The 27,472-nt window shown below is 32.5% G+C and overlaps 1 protein-coding gene across 10 annotated transcripts in view; it reads left to right on the forward strand.

The window, feature by feature from the left end:
* The window catches only part of LOC120782492 (chloride channel protein 2), a 48,001-nt gene extending 23,205 nt beyond the window's left edge, over positions 1-24,796 (forward strand). For 2 of the 10 annotated variants that reach the window (XM_040114812.1, XM_040114796.1), the window contains 17 exons: positions 8,776-8,883; positions 10,756-10,921; positions 11,002-11,130; positions 16,048-16,181; positions 16,427-16,583; positions 16,648-16,858; positions 16,970-17,071; positions 17,153-17,387; positions 17,464-18,116; positions 18,191-18,626; positions 18,840-18,881; positions 19,623-19,667; positions 19,740-19,799; positions 19,966-20,184; positions 21,645-21,680; positions 21,926-22,159; positions 22,528-24,796. In XM_040114812.1, the coding sequence (XP_039970746.1) occupies positions 8,776-8,883; positions 10,756-10,921; positions 11,002-11,130; positions 16,048-16,181; positions 16,427-16,583; positions 16,648-16,858; positions 16,970-17,071; positions 17,153-17,387; positions 17,464-18,116; positions 18,191-18,626; positions 18,840-18,881; positions 19,623-19,667; positions 19,740-19,799; positions 19,966-20,184; positions 21,645-21,680; positions 21,926-22,159; positions 22,528-22,899 (3,339 nt within the window). In that variant the 3' untranslated portion in view covers positions 22,900-24,796. Of the gene's footprint in view, positions 1-2,167; positions 3,545-8,775; positions 8,884-10,736; positions 10,922-11,001; positions 11,131-16,047; positions 16,182-16,426; positions 16,584-16,647; positions 16,859-16,969; positions 17,072-17,152; positions 17,388-17,463; positions 18,117-18,190; positions 18,627-18,839; positions 18,882-19,622; positions 19,668-19,739; positions 19,800-19,965; positions 20,185-21,644; positions 21,681-21,925; positions 22,160-22,527 lie in introns of those variants that run through there. The other 8 variants (XM_040114826.1, XM_040114819.1, XM_040114870.1 and 5 more) reach the window with 6 other exon arrangements.
* Positions 24,797-27,472: the final 2,676 nt, after the last annotated feature.

The raw sequence follows: 27,472 nt of genomic DNA on the forward strand, positions 1-27,472 counted from the left end.
AAATATTATTTATAATCGGATTATTCAAGCTGCTGGTTTGTACGCAAAGCGAGGGCTTTGAAGCTTTCTCATTTGTCCATTTAGTATATTATTTCTTGCAAATATCAGAAATAGCTTTTTTAGCAGTCTTCAGACCCTAGCATATGCTAGCATATGTGGACTTGCTTGGTCAAAGATGGGTGACCAGACTAAAAGTATTTTCTACTAATTTTCTACTTTTTCTGGGTGCCAGTATCGTCCTAGACAATTTTTAATGAAATAAATAGTTACAGAGTTAGTATAGTTCTAAGCGCAAGTTTCGTCACATACTTTAAAGGTGAGAAAAGCTCCATAGCGCTTCTTACTTAGTTAGCTTCAGAGTCTTTGCTTTTAAGCCGCCATAAAAAGTACCTGCTTTCTTTTCCTGTTCGATTAAAAAAATATGTGATTTATGTAAAATTTAATGATGATTTTTACCAACAACCGTTATGTTTTAATTGAACAGAATTTCAGAGTCAAGCGATGCAAAAGCGCAAATTTTACTGTTACCTCCTTGGATTGAAAAGTTTTGACGTAATTTAGTATTGTAATTTAAATACTAACACTTTTTTTTTTATTTTGACCACGATTGCCATAAATTTTGACGTAATGAAAACCGCGGATATCTTTTTGCAGATTCAATTTTGCACCGACCAGAATTTGAAGCAATTTCTATAATTATACTTTTTTGAATTATTTAAGTTACTAATGACGTTCTTTAATTTGTATGTATAACTTTTTCTTTATTTACTCAAAGACAGCTGAGAAGATACTGTTAAAGTTAGTCTCATTTTATTGGTACCAGTTAAAAGATATAAACATTCTCCCTGATAAAAGGTGTTCCAATTAGTTTCAAGCTGAGGAGAACGTTTTAAAAAGCTATCGCTTTTAACTCACAGTGCTCAAATAGTCATTTCGAAATAATTTTCTGTACGAAACAGTGATTTTGTTAAATCAAACACTCATATATATTTTTTTGATTAAAAAATTAATTTATTTGTTAAAAAATACTTTCTCAGCTATCTGTAAAAAAAATGTGTTTGTTAAAAAATATTTTTTTTTATATTAAAAGTACTTGAATTTATACATGATAGCTTAATAATCAAAGTGCCAAAATCAAAAATGTAAATTTTGAAAAAGAAAATCTTTAAACACCTGTCATGTTAAACATGCTTCAAAAGCTACAAAAAAGCTCGTATTCGTACACTTCATTTACTAATTCAATTCAGCACACATTCTTGTTCATATCCACCACACCTGGTCACCTTAAAACAATGGAATAAAGGAAACCACCAACTACAAGCAATTTTCAATAATCCCATTCAAGTGAAAAAGCTTTTCCCCGTTCAGTTTTCAAAAAGTTTTCGCGAACGTTAGTGCGACGATCAATTGAATTGCCATTCGTGCGTCGTGCTTAATTCAGGGAAAATTTAATATTTTTGGGCTATCAAAGCTAACGTTCATTAATAATTAATATTATATTTGTTTAATATGGAAATTCAAACAAAATTATGAAACCATTGATGTATAAATAACTATGACAAGGAAATGGTTTAGAAAATGTGGTTAGCAATTTCATTAGTATAGTGATTTTAAAGGTTGCCGAAGAAGAAGAAGAAAAGTAGAAAAATCCATAATGAATAACATAAAATCCATATTTTCTCTTTAGCAAAATATAGTGGAAATGGGAAAAAATTTAATATATTAAACGTGTGTCGATATATTTATAAAATAGTAATAAATTTATAAAATAGTGGTTAAAAATCATAATTCAAAACAAAAAGAAATTACTATAATAAGTGAAAAATAAGTATTCACGTCACATGCACGAAACGGCAGGTATTAATGAGTGTAAACGTGTGTATATATAATATGTCATAAATTATAGTTGAGCACAATAGCAAATTACTGCTTTGAAATTGTGCAAGCGCTTATTAAATAAATAGAAAAAATATTTATTAAAAAATATTGATTTTTAGACCAAAAGTGAAAATTTTAATAAAATTAAATTAAAATAAAAAAATTGAAATTAAAATAAAAATAAAAAATAAACATTAATAAATTAAAATAGTGCTTGGATTGTGTGTAACAGTATGCAAAATAACTTTACGTAAAAATTTTAAAATTCAAATTTAATCAAAAATTTGGTAATCACAAAGATTAATGCTCTCCAAATATTACACATTAAATGAAATAATTAAGTGTTAAGTCATACAATACATTTCTGCATAAAAAAATATATATTTTGTTTGTAAATTGATCACAAATAAACGTAAAATCCATCAGATCTTGCTCAAATACTGCTCAGATACTAACTATAGCGCCTTCTCTCTCCCCTTTTTCCGCAAAATATCTCGCAAAAAACTTACTCAGCACAAAATGTCTACGATGCGGTGCCTGACAAATTTCCCAAAACAACAAATACAATAAATTTCAACATCAAATATGAATCAGTCGCCTTGACGCCGAGCAGCTGCAGCCGAGCATATTATGGCCACAAGCGACAAGGATCGCCTTCGACCAGAATGCCAACGAGGGGTTACACTGCGACAGGGTTATACGCCTGGCACCAAGTACACTGACAATGTCTGCAGCGGCTCAAGGGCTAGAGGGCTAGAGGCGAGTGCGCGTGTGACGCGTCGCGATGTTGTCGCCGCTGACCGCCAAATGCGCATTACACATTGAGGCAAACAGTGTCGGTGATATTTCGCAAATAACTTAATGCAAAAGACATCTATGAAATATGAAGAAATGTGTGTGAAATATTATGCGCAAGAAAAAAATCGTGAAATTCGAATGTAAAGTACATAGAAAGCAGACAAAAGGCGAGCAAAAGATTTAACAAAGTCTCGCCAAAACGAAACAAAAATAAAACACACATATGCCCGTGAAAATTCTTAAAAACAAAAAACAAATACAATAACATACAATAAAATAAAACAAAACAAAGTAATACGTGTGTACTCATAAGTGAGACACATTTGAAACATTTGCTTGAGCCGTGTCTACCTCATTTGCAATAAAACTTTGCGCATTGCTGTCGTCACGTCGTCGTGTCACATCATTATTTTCGGCCTGCGCGCCGGTTACCAACGCCAGCAGCAAGCAACACTTCTTTGCCTGTGCCAACAACACACATTCACCTTGCACTATAGCTGTTTTGCTCAATTTATTTTGTTCGTATTCAGCATTTGGTTTCGCAGCTCTTCATTTTTGTTGTTATTACCAATTTTGTTAGTTTTGTTCGTGCAGCGCATGCGCTGCGGCGCATCAATCGCCCCGCCACATGTTCGACTCGGATACCGACGATGAATATATCCGCGAGTATGCCTTTGAGCCGGAATTGCTGATCAATCGCGATGATTATCTTAAGCGCGAGGAACAAAAGGAGAAGGAGCAACGGGAGGCGATTAAGCGACGCTCCTCGTTGCGGCGCAAATCGCAGCGCAAAGCTAGCGTGGATAGTTATGATAGTGGTGGACAGCAGAAGAATCAAATTGATGTCGAAATCGAAGCATTCTATTATGTAAGTGTATGCGAGGGTTAGAAACATCAGGCAATTTACTCTTTACTCTTTCAAAGCAATGATTTAAATGAAGCAATAATAATATTTTCAAATATTTATTTAAAAAATATTTTTTTGGTTTTCTACACTCACACATATTTCTCTCTTGACCTCCAAGAGTTGTAATATACATACCGTCACCTAAAATGCAAAACAACGTATCGTCAAAAAAAATCGAAAATCGATCTCAGATATAATAACCAGTACATAACCATTTTATAACCAAAACTCAAATTTTGTTTCAATATGAGTTGTGCCATATTTTCCAAACTTGTATTCTGACAACTTTTTGTGTAGACTTTCGCTTTCCGCTCAAATTTTTAGGCGTTGTGTGTTAAGATCAAATATAAAATTTGAAGACAGATATTTACTTTGCTATTCTTCAAAACTCTCCATATTTTGTTTTAACTCAAAAAATTTAATAGTAAGATATATGACTCTTAAATTACACTTCTTTTATATTTACTGAATTAAAAATAATCATATCAACCCTTCTATTGCATGCATTCATTCCTCATCTTCCATTGACTTGCTTTGACCAATAAATTAAATGTTGTTTATATTTATGTATATACATATAAAAAAAAATATTAGCAGCAAACATAATTTTTTATGGAAATAGGAATTTAAATACACTTGACCGAAAAAACATACTCAAACGTAAATATAAATAAACAAGTCGTTTATTTATACAGCGGTCGTAAGCCAAATCTCGAAGCAAATCACTTACAAATTCACTTAAAAATGCATAATTTCCGATTTGAGTGGCGACTAAAGGCAAAAATGCTCCAGAATATGCTGAAAGAAAAATATATGAATTCAGTATGTATTTTTATCTGTAATCCAAAATTTTTTTTAGCATGCATTACTAAGAAGCTGTAAAGCTGAACAATTTTCAAAAGAAAACAGTTAAATATGTGCCTTCAGAGAACTTGCGGCATAGTTATTAGCTAATGACCAAATTTTTTTTACGATTATAAACATAAGTTTGGTCATTTACCATTATATTATAATGTATATAGAAGCACTGTGGCGTATACGTAACCACTTCATACCAATTTCAATGCAAATAAATTAGGCCGTTGTTAATAAACGGCATTAGAAATAAAAACTATTTCATATATTGCCGTTCCATTATTTTTTTGAATGCAAGTGCATATGCCGCATTCTTTGTTTTTCAAATTGGGAAGTAAATTAAAAATTTTTCCGCTGTAACTGACTTACAACTCAAATTATTGCTGTTTCAGTGTAACTTTTTTCCTAAAGCTGACAAGTTTAACTCAGCATAATTTGAAATAAAAGGTGCTTGGAGACTGTCAAGAAGGCAAACTATTCTAAAATCAGCCCAACAACAACTCATTCATGCATTCATGTATGAATATAAGTTCTTCGAGTGCTAGAATTCCATTCTACAAATATATTTAAATATTATTTTCCCATCTTGTGTACCTAACCAAAATTTTGTTTTGTAAATATTTATTAGTTCACATGTATGTATACTACCATATAAACGCAGGCTTACGTTCCCCCAATAATTTTCTATAGTGAATGTCTCCATGCTTACTCAGCTGCTTACAATTTTAATGCATTATACAACTCTTTTTAATTACATGCTTTGTTGTTAATTGCTATGCATATATTTACATGTCTAAATTAGATAAAACAAAAATTGCTTTAATTTACATTTATTAGGGAGTGTGGAATAATTTTCTAGTTATGAGCAAATTTAGTGACTGGACTATAATGATATCAGCAATTTTGCGAAGTATGAAATACTTTCTGTAGAATTAGTAAGAAACTCGTTTGTATTTTTTTCACATATTATTTTGATATACTTTATTTTGATATTATTTTTTTATATAGGTTTATGTTTCAGTATATTTTTTATTTTGCTTTATTTATTTTATGTTGATTTAATTATTCAACTTTTATTAATTATAAGTTTACGTAGTTAAATAGTGTTTACTTAATCATCGCCAACAGAGTTTTGTAAATAATATATATAAATAAACACATACATATATATAGATTTTAACGTACTTCCTTGCCCATTCAGCGGCTGTGCTTTATAAACAACTGCTTCCCCAATGCCTTTCTAGCGCTAACAGCACTATTATAGCCATATACAAAGTTTCGTTTGCGCTTACGTGCAGCACACTTAATTGCACTCACCACACACTTATCCGCCACTTCACAATCTCTTACAAATGCACTAACACACTTACACACTTTCTACATATAATTGCCAATTCAGCTAATTTCATTTTACGACAAATTATTTATGCCCCCCATTTAATGCAGCTTCTTTCAACGCTTCGCTGCGATTACGGCGGCAACGCATTGAGTTATTTGTTTTAGTTATTGCACTACAGCAGCACAGGTGGCGGGTTGAAGTGGCTGCTTAATGGCTGTTTATGTGCCAATAGCTACACTTATCGGCCGCATTTGTAAATTTGCTAATTACCGTTTTAATTATGTTTTGTGTTGTTTGCTGTTTACTTTCGTAAAATTTTAGCTACATAAAATGCGGTTTCCCGTTTGAATTGTTTAGTTTTATTAAGGAAAAAGTTAAAGTAAAGAAACCAGTTCGCGCTTTATTTTTGGAATACTAAAATTATAATAAAATTTGTATGAAAATTATTTTAAAATAATTTAGGTTTGTTTTATCAAAATATAATATAGAACAGAACTGAATTATGTTTAATCAAAAAACTTTAAAAAATATACAAAACTAAATTATATTGAATTAAAAAAAAAACCTAAAAAAATTCTAAAAAAAAATTAAAAGCTTTAAAAAAATAACTCTTACTTTTTTATTCACTTACTTTTATTTTCTTCTGCCTAATCATACGTCACAAACAAAGTAATTAATAAATAAAATATAGTAAAAAATATATTATTTAATTTGTAAAAAAGTAACAAAAAAATTATGTTTTGTAATTATTTTAAAAACTAATTATAATTTTTATAATTTAACTGAAATTTAAAATGAAAAAAAAATCAAATTGAAAATTTTTTTAATTTTAATTTTGTCACTTCTCACGCAAAAAAAATATGTTTTATAATTATTTTAAAAACAATTATAAATGAACGAAATTGAAAAAAGAATCAAATTGAAATTTTGTTTTTAAAATTTTAAATTTTTTAGCTAGTTTTGTTGTAGTCGTTTCTCACGAAAATACTCCAAAAACATTTTGGAAAATCTAAAAAAACTGTAATTACACATTTTTGATGTTTAACATATAAAAAACACATTTAATTCAGCTTAACTTAGTAGCTTTCGAAAATGGCATGAGGCTGGTTGGGGCGTATGAGTAACCTTTCAATCATAAAGGCAGATGTGTGCATATTTTTTACTAAACGCTCAAATAAATATTATTTAGTTGTTAAGCACACGGTGTAAGCATAGCAGTTGTATTTAACTTTACCTGAAGCCAAACATAATATTTTCAATGTTACACGGTGTAGTTTATTAAATTGCTACAAATAACGTGCAGTTAATATTTATTTGCGCCCCACTGTACACATATTTGTATTTTTATCATTAATATTTTGTACTTGACTTTGTTTCTCTTATTTTGTTTTATTATTTTTATTATATACGCTGTTTTGTTTTCTTTTTCATCGTCGCCAATGAAACAAAATAAATTCGAAGTGTTGCCAATATTTCTTGCATGCTTGGTAAAAATAGATTTTCGTCTAGCAGCAAGTCTAGCTAGCGGTAAATAATATTTTTGAAGTAAAAACAAATGAGACAAACAAGACACACGAGAGAGATAAAGAGCAAATGGCATCGGTGTACTCGCGCCCATTTGAGTGACAAAGCAAAAACGCAGCCTTCAAGTGAGACAGACAAATGTGTGACGGACACTTGGAAACGGCCGCACCATGAGAGACTTTAAGCAGTCATATGTAGAGCAAGCAAATAATTTTAAGAAATTTGTATTTATTTTATTTTTGTATCAGACTGGGAAAAGCGAAAACACTTGGTATTTTTTTCTTCTATCTATTCTAATGTAACACTATATGTAGTTTTCATAAGGTTGTTGAAAATGAATTATTTACACACTTTGGAAATTCGTTTACGCAGTATTACGCATCTATAAAACCATATATTTTCATAAGTTCTTCAAGACATCTAGGTTCATATATTTCTTATAAGAAAACGTCTCATAATGTCGATTTGTTATTTACAAGCCTTTGAAAACTTATACAAGCTCATTTCGTCAGATTAAGCCAAGACACACACCTAAAGTAAAAAGGGAAATTCAGTCAGAATTCTAGTTTTTTGATGTTTTTTTTGATGTTGTTATTAAGGCTCGTAACTTTTCGTAATATCAGTCAGTCAGCTAAGTTGATCAATGTCCACTGTGGCACCTATCCTTGGCTTAACCATGAGATTGATCTTTAACACGATTCCATCAATATCATTCGTATCATATTCATGTACACTAAAAAAGTTGATTCGGTTGGCTTTGATTTCCTTTTGCTTAGTTCTCGAAAATTCAAAAGAAAAACTTGAAAGGCAATTAAGCCAAAACCCGCTCATAGAAAGCCTTATTAGCTCTTTTAGAACAATCCTATATTAAGGAACTCAGGAATTTTTTCCTACACATACAATTTGATACCTTTTGAAAAATATATTCGAAATTTACTTTAAAATCAAAGACTTATATATATAACACGGTTGTATAGAAAATATGGCTTGACTTAACGTAAATAAAATTCAAATTGCTTAGCTGTGATTTCTATATTTAAATTAGGCTCAATTAATAATCGCTCCAATATTAGTTCTTCTAAGTTACTCTTTTTCGGCAAGGTGTCTAATATGATTTCATTTTGTCGGGCCCGATTGACCCTTCGTTTGAGTCTCTTGAGGACTTCTACGTGAAATTGTATGTACTTCAGAAATACAAGCGAATACTAAACACCAATTATTATTTTGATAAGACATTTGGCACAGATGTCACTGACGGTCATACCAACTTTGAAAAAAAAATATTTCGATGAATGGGGTTTTGCGGAAAATTTAAATTAAAAAGACTTACTTTATGGTTTCTCAATAATATATTTTAAAAGTTTATTTTATATTTAATAAATGCATAATTTCAAAATAGTTTAATATTATATGTATATTAATATTCAATAAAATTTAAAAAAATACTGAATAATTTCCAATTTTCTTAACACAGATGTATGGCCGCTATACCAAAGATTTAGGAGAATTTGCCAAAGATGAAGCCAGAAAACTCAAATTACTCGAGAAACGCCGAAAGCAAGAAGACAAACAAAGGAACAAGGTAAACAAACAAGAAAATCTTTCACGCTCAAATAAATGTTATTAATAATTACACATAAATGTCTTAATTGCATGCCATAAAAATATTTTCAAAACACTTCTTACGCAATGATTGAGTGCAAAATAATTACAACTGAATGAGAATAAATTTACGGGAATTTCATTTTTAAAGGTAAAGTTGTTGTAAATAAATATTTGAATTACAGTCTTAGCTATTTTATGAGCTACTTTTTCATGGTAGAAATAGAAAATATATGGCTCATCATGCTCAATACCTCAATATTAAGAGATTACATAGGTTTTCCTCGTGTAAAAAACCGAATTTTTCCAACTTATTTTTCTCACATAAAAATGAAATATTTTATTAGAACTTATTATTGTTACAAAAATACACTACAAAATTAACAAAAAAAATCTTGAAATTTTTGGAAAAAAATATTTTAAACTCGTCCATTGCGACGCCATTTCCGGTGACCCCTCCGAAAAAAGATGTGCCCAAGTTGACAGCATTACTGCTTACAGGATCTTCTATAGTGAGTAAATACGTATTTTTAGTTAAAACCTTAATTTAGAACATGGACAAAGGAAAAACTGAAAATTTTATTTTTGGCAGACATTAAAAACAAAAAATTGAAAATTTCAGTGAAAATTTCGCGAAATTTTTTTACAAATAGTTGCAATCGAAGAAAATCCTTCGTCCAAGTCTTTAAGAATTGTTTCTCAAAGACCTGTGTAAAATTTCGTAAAGATCGGTTGAGTAGTTCTCGAGAAATCTTTCCAACCGACTAAAAAACCAGGTTTCGAGAAAAACGCGTTTAAAGACGACGCACTTGGCCTAGCAAGCTTTGAGCGCACAAGTTCTCAAGGCTATATCTCCGAAACTATTACTCGGATTAACCTGAGAATTTAGGACAATATTCTAGAGGTGTTTTAGAATTTAATAAGACAATAAAAAAATCATTTTTAAGCCCGTAAACCCATTTACCCTCTTTAGTTCGTTTCCATTGGGAATTAGTAGCTACCAGACTTAAAGTATTGCTCTTCCAGCAAGTAAATTTTCAAGTACTCCAATTATAATAGGTATAACTAATAAAAAATAGATTACTAAAGCATGAGCTGTTACAATTAATTATAAATTTGGAATTATTAGGATAATTCGTCAGCATTTTTGTTGGCTTCTTTACCCATAAAACCGGAATAAAATCATGCAGAGTTTTCACCAAAAATCTATATATCCAAATAGTTGTATATTTTTGCAAACCAGCACGTCGTGCCGTAACGGATCGCATTATTTCAGTTAAAGGCGAGTTCACTTGTTAAAAATATAAACAAATAAAACTGAAAATGTTTGACTTGAAGCTTTGCTTTGAAATTTTAAGCACATTTTTCGTATACCCAAAACTTTTTTTTGTCGTTTTTTTTCAACTTGCAAGTTCTTGAGTTTCTTCAATAAAAAATTAAAACTACATGTTCTGGCATGGTCGTATATTTTTCCTTTATACTGTTGTATATTTTTGCATCTATTGTACTTTTTATCTAGCTGAAGACTCTTGTTTTCTAACTTTATTGCTAAAAATACATTTTTTCTTTCCAAACAAGAAAATTTTTTGTTTGTATTTATTTAAAATATATTTACTTAACTTATCCGCATAAAGTCTAGCACACTCTGTACATATTTATTTAAGCTCACATACACGCATACATACATATATACAAATATGGTAACAGCAAATCGATTATAAATTATGCTGCCTAAGCATAGGCGCTTACTGCACCCTCGCTTTAACCCTTTTGTAGTCACTAGTATTTGTTTGTGTTTATCCAAATTTGAACGAATCGTTTATAAAGCAGCAGTGCTGGGAAATATTTACAGGAATTGCTGGGCAAACGTTCGTCGCGCATGCTAAAAGTCTCATCATGGATATGGAAACGTACATTTGCGCGCCTCGGCGAAGATTGGGTATTCTTAGCGCTGCTGGGTGTCATAATGGCCTTCGTATCGTATGTGGTGGACAAAGGCATCAATATTTGTACAAATGGTTGGTTGGTCTTCAAATTTATTTTCTTTAACATACCATAGTATTTTGCATTGCCAACAAATTGTTCTGTTATTGTTTAGCGCGGGTGTGGCTCTATCGCGATCTCACCTCCCAGCCGATCACACAGTATTTCGCGTGGGTCTCACTGCCGGTCTGTTTGATACTCTTCTCAGCCGGCTTTGTGCATCTCGTTGCGCCGCAAAGTATAGGTGAGTTGTTGAACTTGCATAATAAATATTTGTTAATGCAAAATAATGGTTATTTAATATATTAACAATGACTTATTAATGAAACAATTAGCATGTTACTATTACTAAAATAAATATAGATAAGTTTGCATGTATTATTTTTTAAACAATAGTAATTTTAAACGCTTATATTATATTATACTATGTTTTGTTTGATTTTCGCTTATTTTATTTAAGTCTATTTAAGTTAATTTATTTTATTTTTTTCTTTGAAGACTTTATTCTATTATTTTAACCTGTTTTATTTTATATTTTTAGTTTTATTTTGTTTTATATATTTTTATTTTATTTTATTTTTATTTATTTTATTATATTTTTTAATATTATTTTATTTTATTTGTAATACGTTTATTGTAATCGAGTTAGCAAAGTGCTTTTAAAATTTTACCCAAATATCGTATTTATTGTATTCAACAAATAGTGTGAAAAATCTCGTTTATTTTCTTCATTTTTTACATTTACATATTTTGTTGCATCTGTTGTTTGTTATGCGTCTCATTGAAGTAAAGTAAATATTCGTTAGTACATAATTAGACAGCTATTAACTGTAGGGTGATAAATAACTGTAGTCAGATAACGCTGACTTTTTGCGTGTTTTATTTACCTCTTCCACCTTTTCACGCCTCTATACATTATAAAATTTCACATTTAAATTTATTTGTTAGATTTTCGTACTTACTTACTTTACTTCAATGGTGTAACTAAAGCATACAAAAATTATTTTCAAGGGACTACATATTCTGTGGAGGAATTTTTTTGAAATCAATGATTCTGAAATAAAAGCGTAGAAAGTAGCAAAAATAACAAAGTTTTTCACTTTTCAATATGCACATACACACTATATGAGCAGATGAAGCCCTATGTTATAGTTAGGCGCTAAGGCAGTATATTATGTGTATATACATATACGATCGTTAAGCCTTTGTCAAATTACTTTGCATTGTTCCGTAACCTCAAATACATCGTCAAAGGTATTCTGGTTTCATTCGTAAATGGTCTAACAACAAGAACTACGTGATGTTAAATTAAATAAAATAAAAATTTTGGTCAAAATGGGTTCTGTTTTTTTGTTATGCAAATAATTTTAAGCCATTTCTGATTTAAAGAAAACGTCTGCCAAATGGCCACCGGAGCAAGCGGAGCCCTTGCATACAAGTATTTTCACCCATTTACGTCAATTTTCGATGAGCCGGTGCAGCATTTCGGCTATAGTGCGCTGAATGTTGTTTTCGAGCTCGTCGAGCGTTTCTGGTTGATTGACGTAAACCTTTGATTGAACATACTTCCATAGAAAATAAACTAGAGACGCTAAGTAGCCTGACCTTGGCGGCCATTTCTCAAAATTAACTAGACGCCAAGTTTTACACGCAGTGTGTCCTTGTATATTTGTAAAACATGAGTCGGCGAACAGTCTTATTCGAAATAGAGATCGATTGAGATTTCAAAAAATTCCGGGAAAAAAGTCAACGGTTATAATGCGCGCTATTGATTGCAAAGGCATTTCTTTCCTCATTGCGGCCCTATGATGCCGACATACCATAATCCGCTCCAAACGCTCAATTTTTGAAAATGCAATTGCGTTTCCTAAAACCAATAGTGACAATTTTATTATTTGCCATTAAGCCAGAAATAGGTATCATCTGAGAAGATAAGTTTTTAATGTATTTGTGAATTTTTCGAAGAACGTAAATTTGCATAATAGCTTGCGGAATTTCTAAGCGCGTTGTGTAGGCATCTGGGTATTCTGGGTACCAGCGAGGCATTCCTGCTAATTCTAAAAAATTAAATGGCAAACCTTACTGAATATACTGACTAACCCGTAAACTAATATGGCGTCTCTGGTCTGTAACAGACATTGGTCAAATCTTTAATATTAAAATTGCTTATCTTATGCCTCTATGTCGCTGCCCTTTGATCAAAATAACATTTACTTCATCTCTCTAATAAATAAAATTATAAAACACAAAATTGCAGCAATCTAAAGTTGCGTACATCTAATGGTAAATACATCTAAGAGACTGTTACATACCTTGACACACATTTGTAGGGCTAAACATAGTATTTCCAGTTGTTTGATGGGAACATAAAATTAATTCAAATTTATTTCGCATCGAAAGCGGATTTACTTCATATCTGACTATGATAATTACGATAATTAGCTGTAATTCTTCGTCGAACCTTCAGCTTGTAAAATGATAGCCCGAAATGAATCGATTTAAAGGCTGGAAAGCTCTTTTAGATGAAGAATTTATCAATTTTTTTCAGCTCTATTAGTATCTGTTAGATCATACTATGAGTGGCAACAGTAGGAAATTTCTATGCAAAAGACTCATCGACACTTGTGGAAGGATGATTGTTTATAACGAAAAAATTAGCAACTGAGGCAAATCAATTAATTCAAACAATTGTAATGTAATGTAAAATCAATGTTATTAATTTATAATTTTCTTTATGCATATAATAAAATTTTGCTATAAATAAAATAAATAGACTATTATATAAGATTTTAATGTTATATATGAATGTATGTACGCTTAATCATTTAAATATCAGTTTTAAATATAATTTTGTAGACAAATGTTTGTTAACTTTTGTTTAATTTACACAATTTTAGTTACTTATGCACATAAGCAAGTATGTATGTACAAGTATGTTTACCGCCGCACGTTACACTGGCGTATTGCCAGCGTGCAAGCAAAAAATATATAAAGAATTAATGGTGAATATGTTTATTGTGCTCACAATTTGCACATTTATTTGTGCCATAATGGGTCACGCAGCATGCAACACCTATATGTAATATCACATGAATACATGCAAACATACAGACATGTATGAAATTTAATGTGCATAAATAATTTGCACGTCCGTTGCGAGTTTAACATCTTCATTTGCGTGTTGTTGTTACATTGTAAATGTAAATATTAAAGTAATTGCTGGCAATTGCATTGCTTCTGCAATAATTTAAAAAAAAAATTGTTGTTCTAGTAGTATAAGCATTTTTTAAGTTTAAAATATATTCGCAGGTTCGGTTGTGGCTGTTAAGAGAGGACTGCTTTAGCATATCGGACCCAAACTTCGAAGCTTTGTCCTTCCTTAGTTAGTGCTATATGGGGACTTGAGAAAGTATCACTCTACTTGTTGAATACAGTTTTGACAAGTTTATTTTAATAACCTCTATTTTTTGCTTTCAACTATTTTTGATTTATTCAAGCGATACTCTTTGATAACTAAGATTAATTTTTTTTAATATATGCAAAGGTAGTTTCTGAGAATTGCTATAATATACAATATTATATGTGTATTATATAATAATTGTCGAACTCGCATCATAATTATTCAAGCCCCCCGATTTCGAAAGTCAAAAATGGGTAAAATATACCAGTACACCTAATACATTTTTGAACTTACGGTTTATCCGGCTTTGTACCTTACTATATATATCGGTTAATATGTGAGTTATTTTTATGAAATTCAGAAAACATCTCTTTCTAATCAGATTGTACCCTTGTGTCTAAAAAGAATAAAACAAAGCTGTTATTCATTCGCCATTTCACTGCTGACTAAAAGTCAAATAGGTCAGTGCATCCCAGCAGCTTAATCTCTGCGACCCACAATATAGTATAAAGTAGTTAGCCAGTATTCTAACCTGCCACTCTGTGTGAACATCTGGTATAACTCTTTACCCTCTAATGCTTGGCGAAGAAAAAACGTTAACTTCGACTGCATACCCTTCACAGGTACATTTCTTTTAGTAACTATGTGTCCAAGTTTGTATGGCAGCTATATGCTATAGTTAACCGATATGAACAATTTCTTCGGAGATTATATTGTTGCCTTAGAAAATAATCTGTACCAAATTTCGTGGAGATACATTGTCAAATGAGAAAGTTTTCCATACACGAACTTGATTCCGATCGTTCAGTGTGTTATAGTGGTCCGATATCGGCAGTTCCGACAAATGAGCAGCTTCTGAAAGAGAAAATGACGTTAGCAAAATTTCAAAACGATATCTTAAAACTGAAGGACTACTTCGTATATATACAGTCAGACAGACGGACAGACAGACAGATGGATATGGCTAAATCGACTCAGCTCGACATACTGATCATTTATATACATATATACTTTATAGGGTCTCCGATCCTTCTTTATGGGTGTTACAAACTTCGTGACAAACTTAATATACCCTGTTCAGGGTATAAAAACCTTGAAGAGGTATTCTTAGAGAGTTTGCAAGATTCATAACAATTGTCAGATGTTAGCAAGCTTTTACAAACATTTTGGTATATATTTCAGCTTAAAATCTTCAAATAAAAATTATCATATCTTCATATGTACATATGTATGTATGTATGGTGTATTTAGCTTATAGGATAAGTTGTGTATAACATATTTTAAAATTAAATAAAAATTCCTAAATTAAAAATCAATACTTTTAAGTCCACTTATAACAACATTTTTTTATTAGAAAATAATTTTAATTGTTTAATTTAGGAGCTTTTTTGTATAACGTTAAGATTTTTGAGCTTTCACCGCACACCAGAAATATTGAGAGCATTTTTACTGCTGTGACACGAAGTTGCCTTAACTGCACGATACTTGGCCTTTATTTGAAAAAAAATGTATACATTAATGTTTATACTCTTTAAGAAGCTCTTGACAAATTGCTAAAACCATAAAATTTATACTCAAACAAAAAATTTATGAAAAGTTCATAAAATCATTATAATTTCTTAATGAAAGTAAGAATGTATATACAGATATGTATTCCTACAAATACAAATAAAACTAACGCAACTTTTTACTGACTTCACAAACTCTACATTTCTCTGGATATCGCTTTACAATGAAAAATCTCTGTGTATATAATTTTAGGTTCGGGTATACCTGAAATGAAAACGATTCTGCGTGGCGTTGCGCTGAAAGAGTATCTCACATTTAAGACATTGGTGGCCAAGGTTGTTGGTTTAACGGCAACTTTGGGCAGTGGTATGCCATTAGGAAAGGAAGTAAGTATCAAAATTGTCGCAACTGTAAGGAGAGCAATGTCGACTACGTGCCTACGTACGTATATACATAAAGTATAATACGATAAGTACGAGTATGTAGTTGACGGCAAACAACACTCACATATTCAATTACGAAAAATACTTCAACTCATATAAGATCATATAAAATCATCTAATCACACTTTATTTTTTTTCTCTACTCCATGCTATAACTTATCGCTTGCTTTGGTTGCGTTCGCTCGTAGGGTCCTTTCTGTCACATAGCAAGTATTGTAGCACAATTATTAAGTAAGCTCGTCACATCATTCCAAGGCATCTATGAGAATGAGTCTCGCAATTCGGAGATGTTGGCCGCAGCGTGTGCGGTCGGCGTGGGTTCGTGTTTTGCCGCGCCCGTCGGTGGTAAGTAGATCGTGTTACTATTCTCTAGAATATTTTTCGCTATGTATCGCTATCGCTCTCGTAGGTGTACTGTTTAGTATCGAGGTAACGACCACTTATTTTGCGGTGCGTAATTATTGGCGTGGCTTCTTTGCGGCTGTCTGCGGTGCAACGGTGTTTCGTCTTTTGGCTGTTTGGTTCCACAATGCGGACACAGTGCGTGCGATATTTCTCACAAATTTCACCACCGAATTCCCTTTCGATCCGCAGGAGTTGTTCGTATTTGCCCTAATGGGGTGAGTGATCCACTACAACACTGAAGAATCTTTAGAAAGAAATCTATAAATTTGTGTTGGAGAATTTGAAAGTGCGAGTTCTTCTAACTTTCTTTATTTTTATCGATACAGCGTTGTCTCCGGTGTTGGTGGCGCTGCCTACGTTTGGGTACATCGCCGCTATGTGCTCTTCATGCGTTCGAATAAGAAGATGAACAAATTTCTGCAAAAGAAGTACGTATATAACACCCATCTCATTTATATTAAACAGAAAAAGTTATAAAAATGTGGTGTTTAATGCTTTCATTCACACAGTCGCTTCCTCTATCCGGGCTTTCTGGCGCTGCTTGTCTCTACACTCTCATTTCCATTAGGACCCGGTCAATTTATCGCTGGCGAATTAAGCACACATGAACAAGTCACACAGTTATTCAGCAATTTCACGTGGTCACGTGACGATCTCACTGTGGAACAGGCGGCCATAGTTACGCATTGGGTCACCAGTTACACCAACATATTCATCAATCTTTCCATATACATTGTGTTCACTGTAAGTGATTTCAGCGACAATTCTTATACAGCATTACTAAAGTTGCGCTCTCTCCGTCTCTCTCTCTCGGAAATAGTTTTTCATTTCCATTGTAGCCTCAACCATACCAGTGCCTTCCGGTATTTTCATACCCGTATTTAAAATCGGCGCCAGTTTGGGTCGTCTCATTGGTGAGAGCATGCATTTGTGGTTCCCGAACGGCGTGCGCTACGGCGGTCGCCTATCGCCCATCATACCCGGCGGTTACGCAGTTGTTGGTGCGGCGGCATTTTCCGGCGCCGTGACGCATACCGTTTCGGTAGCGGTAATCATCTTCGAGATGACCGGCCAGATAACGCACGTTGTACCGGTGATGATCGCAGTGTTAATAGCGAACGCCATTGCAGCCCTTCTACAACCGTCCATGTACGACAGCATTATATTGATTAAGAAGCTGCCGTATCTGCCCGATTTGCTGCCGTCCAGTTCGGCGATGTACAGTATTTATGTGGAGGATTTTATGGTACGAGATGTGAAGTACATCTGGCATGGCATTTCGTATCAAAAACTCAAGGAGGTGCTGAAGGCGAACAAAACGCTACGATCTCTACCGCTGGTCGATAGTCACGAGAATATGATACTGCTCGGCTCTGTGCAACGTTATGAATTGATCAAAATGATCGAGAAGCATATCGGACGTGAGAAACGCATGGAGGTGGCACAAAAGTGGCAAAAGGAGGCAGAAGAACGGTAAGTAAAGCGATTGAATGCATTTGGGCGACACATTAATTCACTTAACTGTAATATCTCTCAACTCTTTTTAGCGCGCGCGAAGAAGAGAAGAAAAAACAGGAGGCCGAGTTGAGAGTTCGTCGTCCGTCACGTTTCGAAGTACTGCCCGCACCCGATATACTCAGTCTACGTCAAATCGCCAACGATGAAATGCTGCCGCCCAAACAACGTCAGGAGTCATTCACTAACAACGTGGGACCACGCAAATCCATTTTAAAAAAGACAAACTCATTCAATCTAAAAACCTATGCACCTACCTCACCGCACAGCCCGAACATTACGCCCTACACCACCATCACTGGCACTGAGCATCGCATACGCTCCGCCTTCGAAGCGATCTTTCGCAAATCGAACACACTGCAGGATGTCCAACCGGATCCGGATGCTACCAGCATAACGCCGGCGGTCAGCGCCAACGAAGTGCCACTCGTACAGCGTGCCCCCAGCATTTCGAAGAAGGTTCAATTGGTATGTAGAATGATTATTCTAATATCTTTGTTTGTGTGCTCAGCCAACGCGTTCAGTTTATGTTGTTCTTTGATATGTTTTTGTTGTTGTTTGGGAGAAATGTGCATTGTTTCAAGTTTTCTAATTTTTTTTGAGAAATTTTTTTTTGTCTTTTACATAATTCGGTAAGTCTTCTTACATTTCCTTCTTTTGTGTTTACTTCTTCCGTACAAGCAAGCACAAAATACTACGGAGTCTGCGCCTCTCGAGCATAAGGTAAAAACTGATTCCTTATAATAATAAAATATACCTTCATATGTATATATAATTAGTGGATTTAGATTTCTTGAAGATAGAAAAATATAGCTCATACAACCTTCAAAAATCTTAGTTGAAAAATTCGAAGAAAAAACAGCGAAAATCACAAAAATATTCTATTATGTCTTCTTTTTCCAGAAGACCAACTATATGGTATGGTCTGTGGTACAACTTGGTCCTACATAACCAAAAAATTGTCAAATACCCACGTATTGTCACTGTGTCCTTTTATATTTTTGAAAACGTAGTTCTAATAGATTCAGTTACACTCAGAAGAAAATCATTAAAACGTGTTTCAAATAAAAACAATCCCTGTTGACCAATTCGAAGCGTTGCTGTTGAGATGATATTCCTTTGTCGAATATTGATCCGAGTATATTCCTTTAACTAGATACGACTGTTGCACAAATTGAGTTGGACACTCAGACCAAAGTAGAGAGACGTTACATTTTATGACTGACTTTATTTACGGTATGCATAGGTTCTGATTTCAAGATATATAGGTAGATCTGTGGAAATAGTTCTGCCAGTCAAAAATAATAGTTTTTTCTGAACGTAAAAATTTAAATTCAAATAATTTTTTTAAAATTCCAATTTTTTTAGTGGATGGAAACGCTTATACGAAATATAGAGAATTTATTATAGTGTTTTCATAAAAAGTTTCATAATTTTTTTTAACATTTATCGTTTGCTTCCAAGCCAACACCTCCGGATACGCCGGATAGCATAAAAAGCAATATATTTGTAAGTAAATAAAAAATATCGACATGTAGACAACTTAATTTCTAAGTACAATTTGTATTTTCTATGCAAAAGTCCCAATTAGCTCCCAATTCTCCGGGTCCATCGAAGAAGTTTAAGAAAAATAACTGCATTGTAAGTAATATTAAGAGCTTAGAGGTTGTTGCAATGAGTTAATAAGTAGTATTAATATTTATTATATTAATTTTAAACTCAATTCACACGAACCTCTTGAAAATGCGCATAACTTTTCATCTAAAAAATAATAACTGTTTATTTCGATACTTTCGGAAACTATAAGCGACCGCGAAGCTTAAGCTCATCGCCAGTCCATGCCAAAGTTAAAATGAAGTTAGCGAACACAAGATGGGATCAAGCGATGTTGCCACCACCGCCAAAAAAAGGCATACTCCGAAAGTCACACTCGACGACAGATTGTTCCAATCACCGAACAAACGCAATCAAATGGAATACACTCACGGATAACACCCATGCAATGACGGATAAGGATGAGCCAAAAGTAAAGAAATGTCTAACTTTGAGTATTACTTTACTTAGGTATATGTAGGCGCAGCTAGAGATTTTTACAACAAATTTAGCGCTAAATGGTAAATTTCGCAACAAAAAAAATTCTATAATATTCAAAAATATTTGAGTGTATTCTTTTTTCTAAATATTATATATAGAGCTTTTTTATGTTTGCTAATTTGGTTTGAATGCATACAAATATGGGTTGCTACAGAGCTCAGCTCTTCAGTCTTTAAGTTTTAGGTAGAAGTTTTATTTGTATCGATCTCCTGAGTTCTTTGCTATACGAAATTTACCTATGAAGCGTCAAAGAGTTTTTCTTATCTTCTTAATTAAAGAATAATTGTCGGTCACATACAGCTGATTAAAGTATAGTGATCACTTTTGACATTGCAAATCTACACGTAGAAACAGGATCTTCCTTACGAACATTAAGGAGAGCTGCCTGATTGAATATGTTACCGCTTACGACGCTGGGAGAGTTGATGTATTATTTATAGTGTTGTTTTAATATAACGAAAGTATTTTACTTTAGAACTACCTAGAGAGTGCAAAAAATCACTTGTGAGCATTATTCTTGGTGTTTATGTTGGTTCCAAGATAGGCGAAATTGTCTGTAACTTCGAAGTATGGCTATAAGTAATAATAAATGTGACAAGATGTGATTAAGAAGATATATTATTTGATTTTAGATACTTTAGAGAAATAGGCACAAAAAAACTCTACTTCTAAACTTGTATGTATATGTATACTTTGAAATATCGAGGACTATATTGGACTTACCTTATGTCTAGAGCAAGGCGGCAGGGAAGCAATGGAGCATCTCTTGTGCACTTGGCAAGACTACGATATGTGCATTTGGTGTCCCCACAGTATGCTACACTGGAAGAGATATTGCGATAGTGAGAACACAGAGTCATAGACTTAGTAACTGAACTCCATCTGATATTGCAAAAGACCAAAATTGGTCAATGCTTGACTCATTGGCATACCAAACTAATCTAACCTACCCTAACTTATGCTAATGACCAGATCAATAAAATATACATATGTATAAATTTATTTTACACTTGATAATTGAGATATATTTTTTGTTACAAAAATATACGTATGTATGAGTTTGTTCTTTTGTAAAATATGTACTCATATTTAATATGGCAAGACTTGCCATTTTTAAGGTTTGCACATTTGTTGTATTTGTTTTTGTTGTAATTTTTAATTATTTTTGTTATTGTTGTTGTCCTTTTCATAATGCTTGCGTCTGCGTACTAATCGTCCTTTCGTGCTTTCAGTGCTCGTGCTTTATTATTAGCTCTCGTCGAAATTTCTTTTTCTCTCGCTGAATTTATTTAAATATATTTTCTATATTCTCTCTTTTCTATATGCCACAACTACTTCGTTGTATAAACTTTTATCCTAAAAACATGCACAACTGTAAATACAAATAACCAGGCAATGAGTATGAAAAAGGCGAAATCGGTGACCTTGGTAGGTGTATGTTAGTATATCTAATAAGTTATCAGCTGTAAATACTAGGTAGTAAACGGTTATATAATTGTTACTGGATTATAGCAAAAGTAGTGGAAACAACACCAAACAAAAATGTGAAATTGAAATCGGCGATTTATTTTTTTATATATTTTATTTTACAAATTACATAAATTTTTTTTTAATTATTATTCCACTATTGCTTTCAAATATTTAGCCCACTTCTACCTTAAAATTTTCTTTAGCCACGTGAACGCGTGATCGATATGTCGCCGGAAGATCAGAAGAAATGGGAAATGGAAGAAATGTCCAAGTCCATCGATCTGGAGAAGGCCAGTGTAAATATCGATCCATCGCCATTTCAACTGGTCGAACGCACCTCGATACTCAAAGTTCATTCGCTTTTCTCAATGGTTGGCATAAATCATGCCTATGTGACGAAAATCGGACGCCTAGTGGGTGTTGTGGGTCTGAAAGAGGTGAGTCCAAAGCATATTATTAAGGCTTATGATGCCAGGTAAATTTTTACCCGAAAGAATTACACATTGAAACTATAAAGTTAGAATTTTATAAGATTTGTAGAGATTTATCTTGATAAAACCATGAAGCTACTAAGTTTTATAGATCTTGATGAAACCATGAAGCTACTAAGTTTTATAGATCTTGATGAAACCATGAAGCTACTAAGTTTTATAGATCTTGATGAAACCATGAAACTACTTATACAGCTGACAGTTCGTGGTTCTAAAATGACTCCTTAGCAATTATGTTGCACGATTCTCCACAGTTCTTATAAAAATTATATAAATTGTTTGACAATTTTTCTCTTAATCTTTGCTCGTTTCAGCTGCGCAAAGCTATTGAGGACATCAATAGCAATAATTTCGTAGTACAAAATCAAATAAAAGACGATATTGAAGCCGATCATGGTTCGGCTGTTGAGAAGCCATTATTGGCGCCACCATTGCCGCTGTCACCGCATGCCACCAGTGACAAGGAGGTTAACACCACGGTGACCTCCATGGACTCAGCACTCTCACATTCGGATAATTGCTCTGACATTGAAATGGAGCATATGAAGGGCGAGAGTAGCGGCGAAGAACAATCACAACACCAACAAGATAACACAACACAATACAATCAACAAACATACACACATACAGCCACAACAACAACAACGGGCACACCATCAACAACTAAGTCGAACAATGAGCCATAGCAGACAGGCAAATAACAAATACATACTATACATATACATATACATTAGGGTGTACATTATATCACCAGTTTTTTTTTTTTTGCAAACGCCCCCTGAAGTTTCAGTTTTTGCTGTGAAAATTGTTATACAACCTAAACAAGCTCTTTATTTTCAATTTAAATCGTGCCTGAGTCATGTTTCTTTTCTTATGTATATATAACATGGAGTTTTTTAATATTTTGTATTAAACAAGCAAACGTACAATTTTTATAAAATGATTTTCTAATTCTAAATTTAGCGCTCAACAAAAAAGTTCTTAATGATTTTTTCCATAAAATCACTCCTTTAAAAGTTATATGCATTGAGTGCAGTGAGCATTCCATACAAGAGTGCTAAGTATGCGTACGAGTACACCATGACGTATGAGCTACACAGAATTTATAAGGCACTTGTACGAGTGAGAATGCGCAACAAATTTGTTGCCCAACTTTAACTGCGTATAACTTTTAAAGGAAAGCTTTTATGGAAAAAATTAATAAAAACCTTTTTGTAGAGCGTCATATTTTTTACTAGAATATGCACTCTTAAAAGTTGTAGGTTCATTTGATTTGGTGATAAAGAGTTTATTGCAAAAGAGCATGTTAAATACGAGTATATGGGAGTAGTTAAATGATTTCGGACCGTTTGAAATTGAAAATAAGGGGCTTTTTCCGTTGCATAATTTCAGTTAGAGCAAAAACGGAAACTTCAGGGGGCGCTTGCAAATATAAAATCAACCTGGGAAATGACAGACAGCCTAATATACATATATGTACATACATACATAGGCATATGTAGGTATTTAAGTGAAGTTGTATTGGAAAAAAAGGCAAACTAAACTAAATTGTATTAAAATTTAGCAAATAGTATTTTTAAATAATTACATGATGTACATATATATAAATACTAATAATTATATTGCAAGTAGAGAGTAAATATGTAATTGCATAAATGGTAGAATTTTAGAACTTTAGCAGCTCATGTAAATATTATAAGTCGAAACGTTAGTTAGCATTGTGTTATATTTTTAATAAGCTCCAATTTCCAAACACAAACACACACATACAACATATACATACATATACATAGATACTCGTATGTAAAATAAGTTGTACACAGAATGTACACAAAGATGAACGATATTAAAGCTATAAGCTAAATTTAAACACATTTCCCTTACGAATTTGTTATAAAATTTTCAAGAACATTGCTTTGATAGCAAACTGAAGCTGAAAAAAATCTGCATACTTATTTTTTAAGCAAAATATTTTTAATTAAATTACACATCGATTAATACCCAATGACTAAAAGTTCTATTATCATGCTTTAACAATTTATATTTTTTATAATTTATCACAATATTAATGCTGGCAGGTTTCTCCCACAAAATCGCAGACGAAACGTGCCATTTGGTATTCAGTTAGTAGCCATTCAGGCGTAACGCTTTAATGAAACCGAAAATCCCAATTTCAGGCAAAATCAAAGTGAAAACGTGCAGTCAGTAGTATTTACAATTTAAATATACATACATACACACATGCTTATATATAAGTAATAATTGCAATAAATACATGCATATATACACATATACATACATGCAGTTGTTATGTATGTGTGATAAAATAAAGTAGCGTATAGTGATATTACAAACCATTGTTTGTGCTCGTATACATATGTACATGCATACGAACAAACTATGTGACTGGCAACTGTAAACCAAATATAAGTATTTTCTAAGAAAAAAATTAATATAAAAACACGCAAATTGTTTATTAAAGTATTTAATTTAAACTTGTATGTAAGATAAGAAACGTAACGAACATTTATGTACATAAAATTTAACGAGAATTAAAGTAAAAAAAAGGATCGTCCAGCGAAATGCCTTCTTATTACTTATACAAAGCAAAACTGAAGCTGAATTTAGGTGACTTACATATATATAGTATATACATAGTATATCATGTCTATCAATAAATTGCGGTCATTGGATCATCGGATCATCAGTGCTGAAGAGGAACCTATTTATTGTAACGCTAATGTATGCGTGGTAGACTAGTTTTGGTCATTTATATAAGAAAAACGTTCAAGTATAAAGAATCAAAGCGAAACACACTTTATGTGATTTAGGGGTTACATGGGTTTACGGGGTTCACTTAAATTATTATCTTATTCAATTTTGAAACCTCTAGAATATTGTTCTAAATTTTCAAGTTGATCCGAGTAATAGTTTCGGAGATGCAGCCTTGAGAACTTGTGCGCTCGAGGCTAGCTAGGCTAAGTGCGCAGTCTTGCGTTTTTCTCGAAACTGTGTTTTTGAAGTCGGTTGGTAAGATTTCTCCAGAATTTCCCAACCGTTCTTCATGATATTTTAGCAGGGTCTTTAAGATACAATTCTTAAGGAATTGAACGAACGGTTTTTTCCGATTACAATTATTTGAAAAAAAAAATTGTCGCGAAATTTTCATTTTTTTGTAGAAATGTCTGCCAAAAATCCAATTTTCATCTAAGTTCTAAGTTCAGGTTTTAACTAAAACATGTGTTTTTTCATTGTAGCTGATCCTGTAAGGCGTCATCCTGCCAACGCGGACGCATCGTTTTTCCGAGGGATCACCGGAAATGGCATCGCAATGGATGATTTTAAAATATTTTTTTCCAAAAAGTTCAGAATTTCTTTGTTAATAGTATATTTGTAACAAAATCTATTAAAATATTTCATTTTTTATTTGAGAAAAAAATAGTTGAAAAAGACTGTTTTTTACACGAGGATGGGTTTCCTTAACGCCTTAAAAAAACAAATTTTTTTTATGGAAATGTTTGATATCTGTAGTTTGGTATCGATATAATATCAGCTATGTTGATTAATTTACGAGCATCCAAAATAATTTTCTAAATTGTTTTGATGCTTCCGTCTCTAACTGCCTCTTTTAGTCTTCAACGAGGTCTAATTTTCGGTTTCACTCTATTTTTTTTTTTTGTTGCATGAAAATAATGAAACTCTCTTTGTTGAAAGTGTGATCTTCACAATGCAGATTGCGATCATTTCACTCCGCCGATTAATGTAGAAAATCATTGGAATTGTGTGAGTATACTATAGTTCAACTGTATATGTTATATGTACATATCCTAAAAATAACTTTGACATTAAGCACTTTGTTTTTTAAACCTAAACAAGGATCAATGTGTAAAATTAATTATTAAATTTTAAAACGCCATTTTTGTCAAATTTTGAATTTTTTTGCAGCGTAGATCATTGTAGGGAAAATATTTCGAGTAGAATTTTTTTTTTGCTATTCAAGCGCGGACAAAACCGTGATGAGAGCAGAGGGAAAAAATTGAAAAATCAACTCGTTTATTAATCATGCGCAGTGTAGCACCTACTGTTGGTTGATATGCATGTGTTTGTATATATTTACCCTTTTCACTATTCAAGTGAGTTAGTATAAAATAAATAACAAATTAAGGAAATACTACAAGTATAAAGATTAAACAAATAAGAAATTAAAATTGAATGTTTAAGCATTGGAACAACTTTTTAGTACATAGACACAGAAAAAAACAAAAAATCCCATACAAATTAACCAAAATCAATATTAGGCTCAAAGGCTTTTTCTTCTTGCAAAAATTGGACAGCCTAACAGCAAGTACGACGTTGCTTCGAACCACGCCTTATTGGAAACAACTTAGATTAAATTTTGTTGTATATGAAATATTGCCATTTTCATGTACATATTTTGTATACAACTTTTTTTCTGTTACTCACCTTTTTTTGCAATTTTTTTCAAATAACCAATAACCCCTTTAGTTGTAGAAATAAAATACTAATTCTTCGCTTTGCTTGATTCTCGAGTTCCTTTTTATTTTTGTTTATTATAATCTTTATGGGCTTTAATGCATGCTTTTTTATGTTTATTTGCTTTTTTCCATATCATTCATGCACGCTCTTAACTGATCGCTTCTTGCCATGTACGGGTAATTCACCACGCTTGCGCACAAACATTGTGCCGCTTTACAACAGAGTGTATTTTAATTTTTATTTTTATTTTATTTTGACAAAGTTGCATAATGTAGTGTTATTACATACGTACATAGATTCAGTGCTCTCATTTCGGTTCTTATCAAATGTACTTAGCATACTAACTTTTCGCTTCGCTCGCCTCTAACACGCTCGGTAGAAGTACCTTCGCCTATCGCTTGGTCATTATCTCCAGCTATTCTTTATCATCATCATCATCATTCTCTTCTTCTTCTTCTTCTTCTTCTCACTGAGTTGCAAAAATATATATAGTTTATATAAAAATGTTTGTTTTGAGAGGGAGTTTTGTTTTTTTTTTTGTTTTTTACTTTTATAATTTGTATTTTTTGTATGTGTTTTTGTTTTTGTAATAGTGATAAGTGTCAGCGCGGTGTATAGTAAACGTTTCTTGTTATGTATGTATGTAGTATAAATGTTCGTATGTAGTTGGTTATGTATGTATGTATGTGTGTTGTTGGTTTATGCTTAAATGGAATTTTCTCGCGCGCTTTACTACAATATGTAGCAACATCGCTTCGTTTT

The sequence above is a fragment of the Bactrocera tryoni genome, chromosome 1, assembly GCF_016617805.1.
Source record: "Bactrocera tryoni isolate S06 chromosome 1, CSIRO_BtryS06_freeze2, whole genome shotgun sequence".
Taxonomy (NCBI): Eukaryota; Metazoa; Arthropoda; class Insecta; order Diptera; family Tephritidae; genus Bactrocera; species Bactrocera tryoni.